The 17527-nt window shown below is 37.3% G+C and overlaps 1 protein-coding gene across 2 annotated transcripts in view; it reads right to left on the bottom strand.

Annotated features, from left to right (window-relative positions):
- Positions 1-17527, bottom strand: part of arhgap26.L (Rho GTPase activating protein 26 L homeolog) — a 268850-nt gene that overhangs the window by 37606 nt on the left and 213717 nt on the right. The window contains exon 21 of one of the 2 annotated variants that reach the window (XM_018251140.2): positions 6323-6358. The exons of the other annotated variant lie outside the window; for it this stretch is intronic. Coding sequence (XP_018106629.1) covers positions 6323-6358 — 36 coding nt within the window. The remainder of the gene's footprint in view (positions 1-6322; positions 6359-17527) is intronic. 2 annotated transcript variants of the gene reach the window in all.

Here is a 17527-nt window from a genome sequence, read left to right as displayed (position 1 = left end):
TAATAATTTGCCTTTGGTACATTCCACTTGCAAAGCTCTCTTTGTGACTTTACAGAAGGATGTGCTCATATGATATTACAGTGAGTAATCTCGATAAACATAGTGCTTATTCTTTCAGCTTGTTTAATTAGCCTTGTCCAAAAGTGGATCTGAGCCAGTGATAGAAAAAGTGTTAACAAGTTAAGCCACAGGAGAAAAACCTGATCTCTCACTGACCACAAACTAATGGAACTGTGGTTTGGTCCCAGTGACAAGGCTGTAATTACTTCGCATTTGCTCTCCTACATTCATTCTTGGCTCACAGAACAATCAGAAAAGCCAGGATCTCTTGGCTAGGACCAATCTTGGCCATACCTCGAGATTTTATCCAGCTTTCATAATGATAAAAAGTGTTACTGCTTGTTATAAAAACATTGCAGTCAAATAATTATACCTTGTATAAATTACAATAGTTGGGGTATGGGTTCCCTTATCCGGAAACTTCCAGAAAGCATACAATTACAAAACACAATTTTAAGCAAATAATTCGATTTTTCTAAAAAAAATATATATTTTCTCTGTAATAAAAAACAGTATCTTGTCCTTGATGGTAAAAAAGCTGCCTGAATCCATATTAGTGGCAAAACAATCCTTATGGGTTTAATGAATGTGTGAGTGATATTTTAGCAGAAAGGGGACCTGTCATCTAAACATGAAAAGCTTTAAAAGTAATTTTATAATTACATAGAAATTCTTTTTTTTTATTAAAACATCCATACCTGGTAATGCCATCTAAAAATCTCAGTTTCATAAATTACCTGCTTAATTACTTTCACTTTCCATTCTGCACTTCTTACATTCCCTCTTATTGGCTATATTTCTGTAGCCCTTGCATGGGTATCAGGCCCCCCATTCTGGCACATCAACAAGATTTTGGCATGATGCAAAGCTTTCCTTAATAACAAAATGGGGCCCGTCTGCTTGCTGTAATAGTGAATTCCAAGACTGAAGAAAACAATATGTAAATAATTTACATAGTGCAAGTAAAGTTTCTTTTGCTCAACTAACATAATAGAAAATAATTGGGAATTATTTATTTTGGTGACATGTCCCCTTTAAGGTATGATGATCCTAATAACAGAGCAATCCTTTATTTGGAAAACCACAAGTCCTGAGCATTTTGGTTAATATATCCCATACCTGTACAGGTAAAATGACTTCCCCTGCTGTAGGTCTTATTTTTCCATAAATTCTACCGGTCTAAGGTATGGGACCTGCTGTTATCCAGAATGCTAGGGACCTGTGGTTTTCAGGATAAGGGATTTTCTGTAATTTGGATCACCATACCTTACAGCTACTAAAAAGTTATTTAAACATTTATTAAACCCAATAGAATAGTTCCCCCCCCCCCGGCAATAAGGATTAATTATAACTTAGTTAGGATCAAGTACAAGGAACACTGTACTGTTTTATTATTACAGAGAAAAATGAATCATTTTGAAAAATTTCAATTATTAGTAGGGATGGGCGAATTTTTTCGCCTTGTTTCACCGCGTGTCCAAAAAATTTCACCGCACAACAAAAAATTTTTGACGCCCATAGACTTTATGGGCGGCAAATTTTAGGCGAAACTAAACGGGTCAAATTCGCCCATCCCTAATTATTAGATTAAAACGGAGTCTATGGGAGATGGCCTTCCCATAATTTGAAGCTTTCTGGATAACAAATCCTATACCTGTACACCTATACACCAATTCTAATTCTTCTGGTGAACTTGCTTTATGCCTTCTCCCAAACCATAGCTTCCAGTCTACACATTATTCTTGAGTTCATTACTATTCCAATTTACTAAAGGGAACACATATTCATATCTGTGATACAGCTTCCCTATGGCTTATCCAACAGATAATTCAGGATCACAATGGCCATAACATGACCCTGAACTGATTGGATACTTGTCATTTACATGATATGGGTGACTGTATATAAAGGCTCCCAGTCCAGATAAAGGACAGCAATAAATATTAATCACTGAATATAAACAATGACTTATTTGAAGAGTTAAATTTGAGAAAAAAAAATAAGCAGAATGGAATGTTTGTCGTATACATGTCATATCACTCATTCACTGCATATAATCCTTTCCCTGTAGCTCTTCTTTTTTTATAGGGTGGTAATCATTTATAGATGATGTAAACAATATAATAGCAAGATCATTGAAGAAATTAATGACTTCACTTTAGTATCTCTGCTGAGCAATTTCTATTGCTGAAATAGGTCATGCGGTTTTCACATGGCGGCCTATTTATCAAAGGTCGGATTTTAGTGGTTTTAGAGGTTTTTGAAACCACCACTAAATTCACAAACTCTAAAACTACAAATGTCACGGAATTTATTAAAATATCAGAATAAAAAAGTGAAAACAGAAAATAATCTGCTAAAAATTATGACTACTTCGAAAACCCTCTACAAATATGAATTTTTGAACTATTACTAGCAAAATAAATCCTGTAAACGTGAATTGATTTAAAATAGTTCCATAGGATCAGCACAGCTTCTATTGATTTTTATAGGACCTCCACAACTTTTACCTGTTGAAGTTTTGCATTAGTGGTTTTACTTGGTTTTTGCATTTAATACATCTCAAGCTTTATTAAAAAATTGGGAAAACCATACATTTTTTGAGATTTGTGGAAATTTTTTTAAATTCGATTGTTAGTAAATGGGCCCCTAAATATCTGTTGGAAATTAAAACTGCAATATTGCAAATGTTGTGATGGGGTGCTTTGGAAGGGGCAAGCAGTGAGTCCAGACGTAATGCAGTTACATGAAGTGCTTGCTAAAAACTGCAGTTGGGAGGAGGAATTCTTTAAATCTGGAAAACATGGAGCGGTTTGCAAAAGATGAAGGGTCCAAACTGTCAGTCGAGAGATGTGGAAAGTGCATGCATTGCCAATGAAATGAAAATATATAGGAACTGCTTTATTTGAGATATTATTTCAAAAGGTGGTGGTGCCAAATATTAAGAAGCAGATTTATCATGTGGTGTAAAAAACTTCAGAATAATTAACCACTCATCAGTGTAAAAAACAGAGTAAAATAGGGTATTTTTTTTAACACAAAGTATCTCTGAGCAACTTCTGCTGGAATTTACTTAACAAAGGTCTGACAAAATAATGCAATTGGCATGGCATAAGATAAAACACACCTTGATAAATTAACTTTTTATTTTCCACAGCTTTTCCCACAATTTTAGCAGAATAAATATGCCCCTAAGTCTTGGGTATCAATTATTCCGTTAGCGTCATACCTCTGAAGGTAATTTAACGTTACAGAAGCAACTACATTTTTGCTACCATTCAGGTTCAAAAAAGATTGTGATGCCTTTCTGCCATGTTCTTTTTTTTCCCATTGTAAAATGGAAACCCATCAGTGATCCTATATCATTGCCTGGTTATGTAAATGTTTGTGCAACTGGTAAAGTTATGATGAAATAATCAGAGTTAAACTGAAAGAAGAAGTGGATGACAAGACTTAAAGTGTGGCTTCTGTCTAAACTGAATAAGGGTTGAGATAGTTCATCCATATTACATGATATAATTGCACGATAATTGAATTTAAACCTTTTTATGGTTCATAATGGTTGTAACGGAAGTTATTACAGTGCTGCGCAGATAGTCCAACAGCAACACTGCACTGATCAGTACGACAATGAAAAATATACTTTCTGTAGGAATACGAGTTCTCTAAATCAGGGCTGTCAAACTGGAGTGCTGCGGTCTCTCCAAGCATTTTCACGCCACTCTCGGTGCACTATAAAGTTACATAATGGCAATCACAATCAGAAATGGCCTTCACCTGAACTGACAGACGTTCAAACAGAATTGCATTATGTGAAAACCAGAAGCTTAATCTGCAGGGCGAGCACGGTTAGGAATGCATAAGTGATTCAAATGATGACAAAGTAAATATTACGAGAAAATGATGCCAGCAAGTAAAATAAATCCAGCCACCAAAGATTTCTGTTGTGAAATAATGTGCCAGGATCTAGACCAATTGTGTATCTAAGAAAACTATTGGGTATAAAGCATACCTCTCAACATTTTGGAAGTAAAAAGAGGGACAAAAATTTTTTTCCCGCACGTAGCGCAGCAATTTTTTGACCACACCCTTTCTGTGGCCACACCCCCTAATTACCATGTTTGTTTTACAGAATTTGGCAGGTTATGAAAGTTTGAAAATATTTCTCCTTATCTAAACTGTGTTTTTGTGTCTCAAAAACCTTATTTGCACCTGTTAGCATTCTGGGCTCTCTGCTATAAGCCAATTAAGTGAAAAACTTTGTTTCTTTTTCTGGCTGTTCAGTGCAGAGAAAAGAGGGACTTTCCAGTACAAATGAGGGACTGCGGGTTGAGCTGTCAAAAAAGGGACTGTCCCTCCGAAAAAGGGACAGTTGGGAGGTATGGATAAAGATTGCCAGCATGTGTCCAATTCATGCACCAAGTCCAGCTAGAACTAGAAGACTCCCTCCTCGAGACTTTACTTTCATCATGGAATGATTATCAATGAAAACTCTTCCATGTTTCCATTTTATTTGATCTTAGTACAGCACTAAGAAGCATCTATTTACTGTATATAGCAGGTGCACCAGGCTTCACAAGAATATCCAATGAACTGGCAAATGTAATAAAAGTATTTTCTGCCAATTATAATTTAAGCACACGTTTAAAGGAGAAGCAAAGGGTAAAAGTAAGCTTTATCAGAAAGGTCTATATGAATACACTAGTAAACCCTCAAAGTAATGCTGCTCTGAGTTCTCTGTCAAAAGAAACACTGCATTTCTTTCCTTCTATTGTGTACACATTGGCTTCTGTATCAGACTTCCTTCTTTCTGCTTAAACCTCGAGGGCACAGACTTGAGCATGCTCAGTTTGCTCCTCTTCCCCTCCCCTCACTGCTGTAATCTGAGCTCAAAGCTATGAGTGAGCAGGGAGAGACTCAGAAAGGAAGTGATGCCACAGCAAGCTAATATGGCAGCTGATATCCTAAACAAACAGAGACAGTGTCTAGAGCTGATTACTCAGGTATGGTAAAGCGTTCTAAAGAATAAAAATGGAGTTCTAGCTTGCACTATTGGCAATAAACTGCCTTGGTAGCTTTCCTTCTCATATAAAACCCAATCAGATTTAAAAGGCAGTATAACCCCTTGTTCACATGAGTGCAACGAATAAGGCTCATGCACAACATGCTTTCTAGCTATTGTTTTATAAAAGAAAAATCTATGGTTGTACGGTAGTTCAGTCCAGAGTTCAGATAATCCCCTGCATAATAAGATTCTTTTTATCCGAGCACTTGCAATATAACGGTCTACCCTTGATACTAGGTTAGAAATATAGTATTAAGAATTGATATGAGTTATTTAAGGGTATACTATCATCATTACATTTCCCTTTACAAAGTGTTTAGGTATCATATTTTTCCTATGGAGGGGCTCCTACACCCTCCCTAACCCCCCGTGTTAAGTTTTTCTTGCGTCTTGCCTGAAATTTTACAATACATGGGCCAATCGGATTTGCTAGCTGACTGATCACAAGGGCTCAATGGACGGAGGGTTAAGTAGCATAAGGACCAGGGGGTGTAGAATGTAAGTGCCGGTGGGGTGCAGGGGGGGGCCTCATAGAACTCTTTGCAGACAAGGCTGTGCAAGGATTGTCAAGAGAAAGGGAAGATATTTACGCAGGTGTGTATCCAGGGGGTTGGGAGGAGCTGTAATGCACTGATTGACATAGTCCTTCAACAGACAATATTAAACCTACTGATATCCATAGTATGTGGATATTAGTCAGGATGAGAGAGGCAGCATATATGTACCAATAACCCCTATTACTTAAATGTGTATGACCAGCTTTATTCAGAAAAATACAAACATAGCCATCACAATCATCAAATTCTAATAAAAAAATGCACGATACAACAGTTACACAGCACGCACATTGCACATACTATAAAGCAAAAGGCACAGGCACAGGCATTTTTTGCTTTAACATGAAAATGCATTGCACTGACTTCCCAGCATTATGAGACAAATTTACTGCAGGAGCTTCAAGGTCCCCTCCAGCTCTTGCACAAAATGCTTTATGAACTATGCTGAGAAACTGTGAGAGTAAATCTTGGATTTCTAATTTACCGTACAGCAGCACCTGTAATAAATGGGCAGGCAGTGACATGACAATACAATACAGCATGCCATAACTCAACTCATTGGACCAAACAAACACAGGTGCTTAATTCTCCCCCACACTATTCACATGCCAACGTTCAGAAAGGCAAGGCAACAACTTACCTCGGCAAAAGACCAGATATATTTTTCGGGTTTAATCTGCAAAACACACCAAAGTTGAGAATAAACATATCTTGCTTGTCCTGAAACTATACCATGCTGCCTCGCTTAATGGCAAACCAACTATATTACAAAGAAATCCACTCAAAGCATGACATTTTATAATCTTTTATAGGGTACAGCATGCTTGCTGATTAAATGGAAAACAGAAAAGTATGTACACAGTGATATTCTTAGATAATTTGTTTTGCTAATTTTTGTACTTAAATGTTGTTTTATTTTGCACTTTGCCCGCTAATTAACCTACTAATTTAAACGAACCAAACCTGAATGTGTCCTTATTTATTAAAAAACTTTATCTCAAAAACTCTTAACACAGCTCAATTGCATTCGCCTCATCAGTTTCAATGAGTTGAGAATTGCATGAATTTTGCTAGCATACTTTTCATTGTCTCCTACATGAACTCACCAGCTTTTAAAAGCAAGCTTTTACATTAGAAAGTTTTTGCGGTTCATTCATCTCCAACATTTGACTTTACAAAAAGTTTTAGCGCAAAAAAACTGGCGTTGCAGTAAAAAGTGAAATTTGGATAATAATAAAGTGCCCCTTAATGTGGAAGATAAGTCCATCTACTATTTACATCCCGTAGCACCATTCAATCCACTGCCTAATTACTAGGCTAACCAAAATCCTAGAAAAATGGAGCTCAAGAACAAAAAAGTTAAATAATTCAGAAGGATGCAGAATACGAAGAACAAAACAATTTGATAGCTGCAAATGATCTAAAGATACTGTTGTCTAAATTATACAAAAAGTCAAGGAGTATTCCCTTTTTAAATCAAGAGAGAAAAGCACTGTGGATCTCCAAATGACATGACTAGCTGCCAACAGGCATGGATGGAAGGTTCTTTGCACACAATGGGTTTTTATACAAAGTTTATAGTGTCACTGCACCAGGGAATAAATTGATAGAAAAAAAAAAAAAACGCTTGAAAGGTTATTTTTCTTTCAGAGGCGCATTCCTGAGCAAGCAGCCCTTGTATTTCATTGTATAGTTCAGTGCATTATTCCACAAATAATTAGCCAGGAAATGAAGACATTTCATTTCAGGCGCGACAATAGATTTTATTTTAAAAAATGCAAAAAAAAAATTGCAGTTAGTAGTTTCACAACATATACTGTATATTTCCTTGTCAACTCGCAGCTGTTCCTTTAGGATATTAACAATGAATAAGTGAGCGCAGATGGACTTTTTTTGGGGGGGGGGCAATTAAAGAGCTTTATTTCAGTAATGTACAATTACTTGCTGTCGTGGAAGCCGTTTTTAGAAATGGTGATGTCACTAGATAAATGTTATTCATCAGTGAGATCCAGCACTCTTTTTTTTATATCAATAATGATGTACCATGCACAGGCACAGAGGGCTGGGGTTTTTGTAATAATGCTTGCAACAGGTCTAGTAACCCATATCAAAAATGCATTGTGCAGTGGTATGATGACGTTATTATCACATTACTGTGCGAGTATATCCAATACCCATGGAATTAACAGGTCAGGTGGTTTTGGGTTATAAACTGGGGTCACTGGTGTAGGTTTGGGTGGGTGGCAGGTCTAGCGCTGTGTGAGCCTGTGTGGTGCCTTCTGGTGAACTCTCCCTGTTGCTGTCATCAGTGGAAGGCCCCTCCATGGGCTCAGGCAGCGGAAGGTATCATATTAGCAGGTTCCAGTCAGGTGTGGGACAGAAGCAAGGGAAGCTCAAGAATTCCCTTTCCTGAAACCATTATTTTCTCTGGAAAAGTAGACAAAGAGCAGTACATTATAAAGGCAACTATCCACCATGGTTTAAATATTCACGGCCATCAACCCTGGACATGGAGGTAATTCCAGGGTTCCCCTGGCCTTGAGTGACTAGCGCTATGAAAACCACATGCTAATGCCATAAACGCTGCATGCACTAACATTATCCACGCAATGCCAATGTTGCCTACACTTGCTCACATACGTGTGAATAGTAATGCGTGCGCTTTGCCGAACTGCAACCAAAATTTGAGAGAAAAAACTGCACCGTGTGTGTAAATGAGCCTTCAAAATGTATCTCTTTTCACACCGAAAGGATGAAATAAACTTTGCGTACAATATAGGATTGTGGCCAAGAAAGATTTATGTATATTTTTACATAGAGCCAGTTTATGCTTTTAGAGATTTATTACCCAAGGTAAACTGATTACAAAATTATAGTCAGCGCATTGACATTGTCATAACATTCTTTCGATTTCATATAAATGTTCTATTCATCAAACTTTACATTCATGAAAGGGTCCTCCATTTGCAGCAGTTCCAGCATTGCAGACCTTTGGCATTCTAGCTGTCAGTTTGTGAAATTATTCAGTGGTAATTTCATTCCACAAAGCTCTTCCCAGAGGTGCGACTGGCTTGTAGGGCATTTTATTCTGACCTTACAGTGAAGCTCTTCCCACAACAGCTCATTTGAGTTGTGGTCTGGTTAATGTGCCGCCTGTCTATCAGAGAGAGTACTCGGGCTTCATTTTCTTCCCCAAATATATTTTGCATAGCTTAAAAGTATTATTTGCATCATTATTCTGCTGTGATTTGCACTAATCAGCACTGACTACAGGGGAAGGCATTGTGAAATTTTACTAGTGGTTCTAAACTTTTGAACACTAGTGTGTATGTATATAACTTTGCAGAGATGAGGCGGCACCTGCAGGCCTTATGAAGAGAAATCAGATTTTATTAGGCACGACTGAGGTTTCAGCTGGTACACCAGCCTTTCTCACTTCGTGCCTAATAAGGCCTGCGAGTGCGGCCTCTTCATAAGGCCTGCGAGTGCGGCCTCATCTCTGCAAATTTATATATCTTTACCGTGGACAGCACCCAGGCAACCGTGACCACCATATCATGGGTGCCAATACCTTCATTATATATATATATATATATATATATATATATATATATATATATATATATATATATTTTTTTTTTTTTTTTTTCCTTTCACCTATTTGTTTCGGGTTCAGTAAAGTCTGCTTTATCTGTATATCAGAGTCATAAAGGCAGCCTATGAGGTCTGGGATCTGAGATACTGCAGACATATATTTATACTTCCTCTTATTCCATACCCAGGATAGCTTTATGGATAGGTTAGGACAGCTTTATGGGTAGCATAATATTGCTTTATGGCTTGCCTATGACAGCTTTATGATTATCTTAAGCATTCTTGAATTCTTTCTGTAACTAACAGAAATCTGATGTCCGTAAAACTGTGAAATGAAAGACTTCCCATAAATACCTTTACTAAGGCTGTGCATGCTATATACATTTACACAGTGACATGAAGGCTATCCTCATACACACTATAGTTCCCTGATTTAGCAGTTACAGGTTTCCATAAAATGGGTGCATCTTATTCTCAAGATAGTTTCTACCAGAAGATGAACCCTATGTGAATAGAAAGCTTATTACTCATGAATTATATGCAGGTCCCACATACTATCTCCATTGGAAGTCCAACTCCAGAAAGTCTGACTCAAGAGGGGTGCAGTGTTACCTTTTACTCAAGGGACACAAATTAAGGCAGTTTCACAAATTGCTTTATAGCCAATAGCAACCAATTGGCAGAATATGCTGTATAAAAGCAAACATCTACAGTAAATCCAACAAGTTAAAAGTTGGAGACTTGGAGAAAACATTACTCCTGTTATTAAAGGTTTGCCTGATTGTCAAGTGCTGTGTTAATATATGCAAATAAAAACTTCTGCCTATTTTTTTAATTAAAAAAATATTACTTCTATTCTTCAACAGTCCCTCTCTCACTAAACTTCTGGAATAAGTAAATTAATGGCTTCCTTGTCAGACAGAAGCTTGTCTACTTTGCTTGAGGATCTGGGGGTAGCTGGGAAATTGACAAAATGTCTAGTCCCATGTCAGATTTCAAAATTGAATATAAAAAAATCTGTTTGCTCTTTTGAGAAATGGATTTCAGTGCAGAATTCTGCTGGAGTAGCACTATTAACTGATTCATTTTGAAAAAAACATGTTTTCCGATGACAGGATCCCTTTAATAATGTACAACCTACAAGTTTTGCCTATAATTGGACTTTCCTACACACAGCTTACCCTTTTGTTTCTTCTGCCTCTTTTCTTTCATGGTTATGAAAGATAACATAGTACCTCTTCTCTTTTCTTATGCCTTTTTCCTGTTTTATTTTGTAAATTTACAAATAGCTTTAAAAAAATGTATTTTACAGTTAATCCAACAAGTTAAAAGTTGGAGACTTGGAGAAAACATTGCTCCTGTTATTAAAGGTTTGCCTGATTGTCAAGTGCTGTGTTAATATATGCAAATAAAAACTTCTGCCTATTTTTTTAATTAAAAAAATATTACTTCTATTCTTCAACAGTCCTTCTCTCACTAAACTTCTGGAATAAGTAAATTAATGGCTTCCTTGTCAGACAGAAGCTTGTCTACTTTGCTTGAGGATCCCCTGGGAATGAAAGGTTGGGAGATATGGGTGCCACCTGCCTGGTAGAAATATATGCTTAATTTCAATGTTATTGGCAGGGAAGGAAGATAAAAATAGAAATGCTGGTATTTTTTTCCAGAAAAGATGGCATACTGGAAGCTTAAAGGGATACGGTCATGGGAAAATACATTTTTTCAAAATGAATCAGTTAATAGTGCTGCTCCAGAAGAATTCTGCACTGAAATCCATTTCTCAAAAGAGCAAACAGATTTTTTTTAAATTCAATTTTGAAATCTGACATGGGGCTAGACATATTGTCAATTTCCCAGCTGCCCCAAGTCATGTGACTTGTGCTTTGATAAACTTCAATCACTCTTTACTGCTGTACTGCAAGTTAGAGTGATCTCAGCCCCTCCCTTTTCCCCCCCAGCAGCCAAACAAAAGAACAATGGGAAGGCAACTAGATAGCAGCTCCCTAACACAAGATAACAGCTGCCTGGTAGATCTAAGAACAACACTCAATAGTAAAAACCCATGTCCCACTGAGACACATTCAGTTACATTGAGAAGGAAAAACAGCAGCCTGCCAGAAAGCATTTCTCTCCTCTCTCTAAAGTGCAGGCACAAGTCACATGACTGGGGGTAGCTGGGAAATTGACAAAATGTCTAGTCCCATGTCAGATTTCAAAATTGAATATAAAAAAATCTGTTTGCTCTTTTGAGAAATGGATTTCAGTGCAGAATTCTGCTGGAGTAGCACTATTAACTGATTCATTTTGAAAAAAACATGTTTTCCGATGACAGGATCCCTTTAAGAATGTACAACCTACAAGTTTTGCCTATAATTGGACTTTCCTACCCACAGCTTACCCTTTTGTTTCTTCTGCCTCTTTTCTTTCATGGTTATGAAAGATAACATAGTACCTCTTCTCTTTTCTTATGCCTTTTTCCTGTTTTATTTTGTAAATTTACAAATAGCTTTAAAAAAAATGTATTTTACAGCAATACTTTGTTCTAAGCCAGAGAACTATTCTCTATTATACAAGTTTCTCTTTAGAAACAGCAATGCAACCTTGAGGAAATGGCCGATTGTGAAAAAAGAAACTGCTTTTGGCTGCAGTATATTCATTATAAATTTAGAACACTAACCCATTGTTTGCACTGTTAAAATCTACGGATTTTTTCCTTTTGCATCCATGTGGTTGTCTAATGTATCAATATTTAAATGGTGGAAGCACATAAATTAGGAATTGAAAAGTATGTGTGGTAGAGCATGGCAATCATTTTCACATAAACAGGTAGTTACTGCCCTGCTGGGAAGAAACAGTTGTATCTCATTTGCTTGCGGGGTAATGCAGAAAATCAATATACTGTATGAGGTGTGGCTCTGTTACTTCTGGGGAAACAAAAACAGACCCCTCCTAATTCATTCCTGAGATCTACTGCTGAATGCATAATAACTCTGGAAAGGGATATGGCAAATTGGTAATTGAAAGCAGTACGTTTTTAAGAATAAGGGTGTCGGTTATAACTTAACAAAATAGCTGGTTGAAAAAAAAAATCTGCAAATAAAATACATGTATATAGGGGATTCCTTAACCAAAGCAAATGAGATTCCCTGCATTTCCTTTTGGTGTTAATTTAAAGAAGTAATTTAGATATAAAAGAGGAAAAGTGAAGAGTATACAGTATATGTGCATTTTTAAACAACAGGGTTACAAGAAAAGACCATGTACCACCTTATGATCCTTCCATAAAGCTTTACTCCATGAGTAAATTTTTAGTTCCGGCTAAATATTCGGAAGGATTTTTTTTACAGCGAGAGCTGTGAAGATGTGGAACTCTCCCTGAATCCGTTGTACTGGCTGATAGATAAGATAGCTTTAACAAGGGCTGGGGCAAGTGAGGGAATACATGGTTATAAAAGATAACATAGTACAAGTTGATCCAGGGACTAGTCATTTTGGAGTCAGGAAGGAATTTTACCCCCTCTGCGGCAAATTGGAGAGGCATCAAATGGGTTTTTTTTGCTTTCCTCTGGATCAACTGGCAGTTAAGACAAGTTTTATATAGACTTTAAAGGTTAAACTTGATGGACGCGTCTTTTTTCAACATAAATTACTATGTTACTATGATACCGTTATGCTTGCTTCCATTTGACTTGAACCTTAGAAGCTTTCATAAAGCGAAGAGTGAGTGAAATTCCAAGGATATAGTTGTTTTTGTCATGGAATTTGGAACTGCTCAATGACCCTTTTTACATGCTAATATTTTGCTGCAACTTTTTCTGGCAGTGATTTCACTCACATTGCTATAATAAAGTTGCACAAGCCAACACTGCTTATACTGAAGGCCATGGCGGCAAGCGTCACTGTACCAGTGGAAGAAAACCCATGGGATCCAAGCTGATGAGTTTGTCCTCAAACCACTAGTGTGAATGAGGAATCTGGGTTGCTCAGGAAAGGCACAACATTTATTAAAGGGCTGATAACACCAACACTGAACAACTGAGAATTTCCAGGCATACTGCAGGTGGTTTGCTCATTGCCAAATACTGGCACCAAAAAGGGGCAAAGGACATGAAACCTAAAATACCTGACATGTCAAATGGATGTTATCACTCAGTTTTGTACTTTAAGCACAAGGTCTTTAGAAACTATAACCAGCATTGGGATTGTGTATGGGGCTGTTGGCACCTATTGGTATCATTGTTATAGTTTGTCTTCTTAGACGCAAGTGCCAGGTGTTATGTTCTCCAGTTTATGCAGATATTGGCAATGGCAGGTGATGACTTACAGGTCACATAATGCTTTGCCAAACTCCAATCTCCTACAAGAGTAAGGGAGTATCAGCCATTTACCAACTGGGCAGTGTTTCATTTTTTAATCACTGCTTAGCTGCGTGTCTGTCATATTTACTTTAGATCTGGCAGCCCGACCACTGTCTGACTCAACAGACATTTCTGCTAGTGAAACCATGGAGCACACAAGTAAACTGAAACCTGAGAAGAGAAAGCGGAATGCTGTCTAACATGGTAATGACCTTAATATTCAGGCTGGCAGAAAGTGACAAAACAATGAGTAACAGTACATTCATTTATTTTTCAAACATTGTTTCCCTGTACAGATGAAAGGCTCAGTAATGTCCAACCTGACAGAAGGACTGGATATGCAAGGGTATGTGGCAAAGAACCATTTGCATGTCAAGAAAAGACCAACATCAGAAAGCCCAAAGAAAGAGATGGGAAAGGCAATAACCCCAATGGGAAATGTTTCACGCCATCCTGTTTGTCAAGTTGTGATATGCTACTGTTCATTGTAGAACTGATTTATATAGAAAAACGCAGTATTTCAAGATTTAAATATTTAATTTCTATATAAGACATGATACTGTATATTACGGATTGGTCTGAAGCTGAAATTAAAGGCAATACAGGCATACAGGCTGCATCTACTAGCAGGTCCATACCTCCTACTGTGCCTAGGGCAGCAGCTTTAGAGGGGTGGAGCTCAGGTGCGAGAGAGAAATCTTAATATCTTGGAAGGATTGCAGGGGACTTTTGGCCATATTTTGGTGACTCAAACATATCGCTTTTATCACCATATTTTCTAATCCACAAGTTTTTAGGCTGTTTGGTAACCTGGAGACTGGCTCGGCTTGAAAAACCATTTTGACATGTCAAGATATGTTCTTTGCACTTAACTACAGAACTCAAAAAGAAATGACTAAACCCCCATGCTGAGATAGATGACAAGGTTCCAAAAGTAAATTTTATCAGGTGTTTCATTCCCCTTACAATAGACAAATTATTAAATAAGAAAATATCACATTCTATTTCCTTTTCATGCTCAGACTAGACCCAAACCCTAAATCTACTGAGGATTCTGCCGTGGCATTTTGTTATTATGGCCCAGAGTATACAGCATGTATTTAAAGGAGAAGGAAAGGTTAACTAAGTAAGCTTTATCAGAAAGGCCTATATAAATATACCAGTAAACCCTCAAAGTAATGCTGCTTTGAGTCCTCTGTCAAAAGAAACACTGCATTTAATTACTTATATTGTGTATATGGGCTTCTGTATCAGACTTCCTGTTTTCAGCTTAAACCTCCAGGGCTAGGGCATGAGCATGCTCAGTTTGCTCCTCTCCCCCTGCCTTTTCCCCCTCCCTGCTGTAATCTGAGCCCAGAGCTATGAGTGAGCAGGGAGAGACTCAGGCAGGAAGTGATGTTGCAGCAATCTAATATGGCAGCTGCTATCCTAAACAAACAGAGAGAGCTTCTAGAGCTGTTTACTCAGGTATGGTAAAATCATTCTGCATAGTAAATATAGTGTTATAGCTTGCACTATTGTGGTTCATCTATTGGCAATAAACTGCTTTGATAGCTTTCCTTCTCCTTTAAGATGATCCACCAGGTGCAGTTTGGGAAATCTATTTCTATCAGCAGCAACAAAATTGTGATGAGCACTGCAGCAACCACCATTGCGGTTGTAAGCAACTGCAGCCCCAGAACAATGTAAAGGAAGGGGACACGTTAGCCTCCTAAATTTTATTTAGCAAAACAAAGTCATCTTGGTTTTTCCTCTGTATAAAGTAAATATTGAGGATTTGCTTCAAAGCTACAGTATGTATGTGGCAGTCAAACCAGTACTGTGAGCATTTCATTAAAGCAGGAAAGTGCACATTGGCGCTGGAAGGGGATAATACACAAACACAGCAAAACATGCCCTAGCCCTGTACAACCAGTCAGATGTTACTTTTAACTTGCCTCAAGTAGGTGTCTGAATCATGTTCCCAATATGTTAATACAACGGGGCAAGCTTCTCCTGTGCATAAAATAGAAAAATTTTGTATTTAAATGCATTCAAGTCTATTCAAGTTGCAATGGCAACTTTGTTCACATGCCTAAATCACAATCAAGGCCTTTTCTGATGCCCCCAACGGAGATGTCCTTCACATTACTTGCACTTGTATGGTGGTAACAAAGGAGAGCACAGTATAGGAGCACCCCCAGCAATAGGTGACCTATATAGAGTCATTCATTTTAACTAGTCACTGAATGAATAGCTGTATGCCTTTCTGGAGCAAGACAATATGGCAAATTCCAATCATGAAATGCAAAACATTTAAGAAGAAATGTTTTACAACTAAGGGTATCGGACCTGTTATCCAGAATGCTCGGGACCTGGGGTTTTCCTGGAAAACAGATCTTTCCGTAATTTGAATCTTCAAATCATAAGTCTAGTAGAAACTCATGTATACATTAAGGGGGTTATTTACTAAAATCCTCGACCCCCTGATTTCACCTTATTTATTAATACAAATAAATAGAATAAGTCGGATTCGGAAAAAAATCGATAAAATCAAGCAAAAACCAGAATCGTATGAGTGTTCTCAACTCTTTTGTGGTTTAGTAAACAACCCCACTTAATAAACCCAATAGGCTGGTTTTGCTTCCAATATTGATTAATTATTTCGTAATTTGAATCAAGGACAAGGTACTGTTTTATTATTACAGAGAAAAAGGAAATCATTTTGTATTATTTGGATAAAATGAACTCTATGGGAGACGGCCTTTCCATAATTCGGAGCTTTCTGGATAATGGGTTTCCGGATAACGGATGCCATACCTGTATTATAAAGAAAAAGTGTATAACTGATAAAGCTGGACAGCTTTTGCCAGTATATAAAGAGTTACATATACACGTATGGGATCTGTTATCGGGGAAACCCGTTATCCAGAAAGTTTTGGATTACGGAAAGGCCGCCTCCCAAAAACTCTATTATAATCAAATAATCCAAATTTTGAAAAACAATTTCCCTTTTCTCTGTAATAATAAAACAGTACCTTGTAGTTGATCCCAAGTAAGATTTAATTAATCCTTATTGGTTTTTCTATTGGTATTTTATAGTACAGGTAAAGGATCCCTTATCCGGAAACCCGATATCCAGAAAGCCCCGAATTACGGAATGGCTGTCTCCCATAGACTCCATTTTATCCAAATAATCCAAATTTTTAAAAATGATTTCCTTTTTCTCTGTAATAATAAAACAGTAGCTTGTACTTGATCCCAACTAAGATATAATTAATCCTTATTGGAAGCAAAACCAGCCTATTGGGTTTAATTTTAATGTTTAAATTAATTTCTAGTACACTTAAGGCCTGAAGACCCAAATTAAGGAAAGATCCGTTATCCGGAAATCCCCAGGTCCCGAGCATTCTTGATAACAGGTCACATACCTGTATCGTTAAGGTATGAAGGTCCAAATTACAGAAAGACCCGTTATCCAGAAAGCCCCAGGTCCCGAGCATTCTGGGTAATAGGTCCCATAGCTGTATATGGTATATTTGTCCCAGATGCAGAATGAATATACTTAGGAATTTTATTTCTCAAACATCTGGTTTCCATTAAGTTCTCCTTTGTCTTCATTGTATGTTATTGCTTATATTTTGGATAATTAACATTAGGTATTGCATCATAATAAAGTTAATTAGAGGTCAGTATAATAAATTATGATATCAACAAAGTAAGCAAACTATTTCTTTAGGCCTGCGGTAGGGATTTGTGTAGTGATGCATAAGTACAGTGCCCTTGGGAACGATTACGGAGCTTGACATAACATATTGCTCTGCATGAACTTACTGTACTGCTGAAATGTCTTTATCCTGCAAGGAGTGGTTATAATTAGTAATGTGACCTAGATAAAAGTCATCATGGCTGCC

Source organism: Xenopus laevis, chromosome 3L (genome assembly GCF_017654675.1).
Source record: "Xenopus laevis strain J_2021 chromosome 3L, Xenopus_laevis_v10.1, whole genome shotgun sequence".
Lineage (NCBI taxonomy): Eukaryota > Metazoa > Chordata > Amphibia > Anura > Pipidae > Xenopus > Xenopus laevis.
This window is presented reverse-complemented; position numbering and strand designations above follow the sequence as displayed.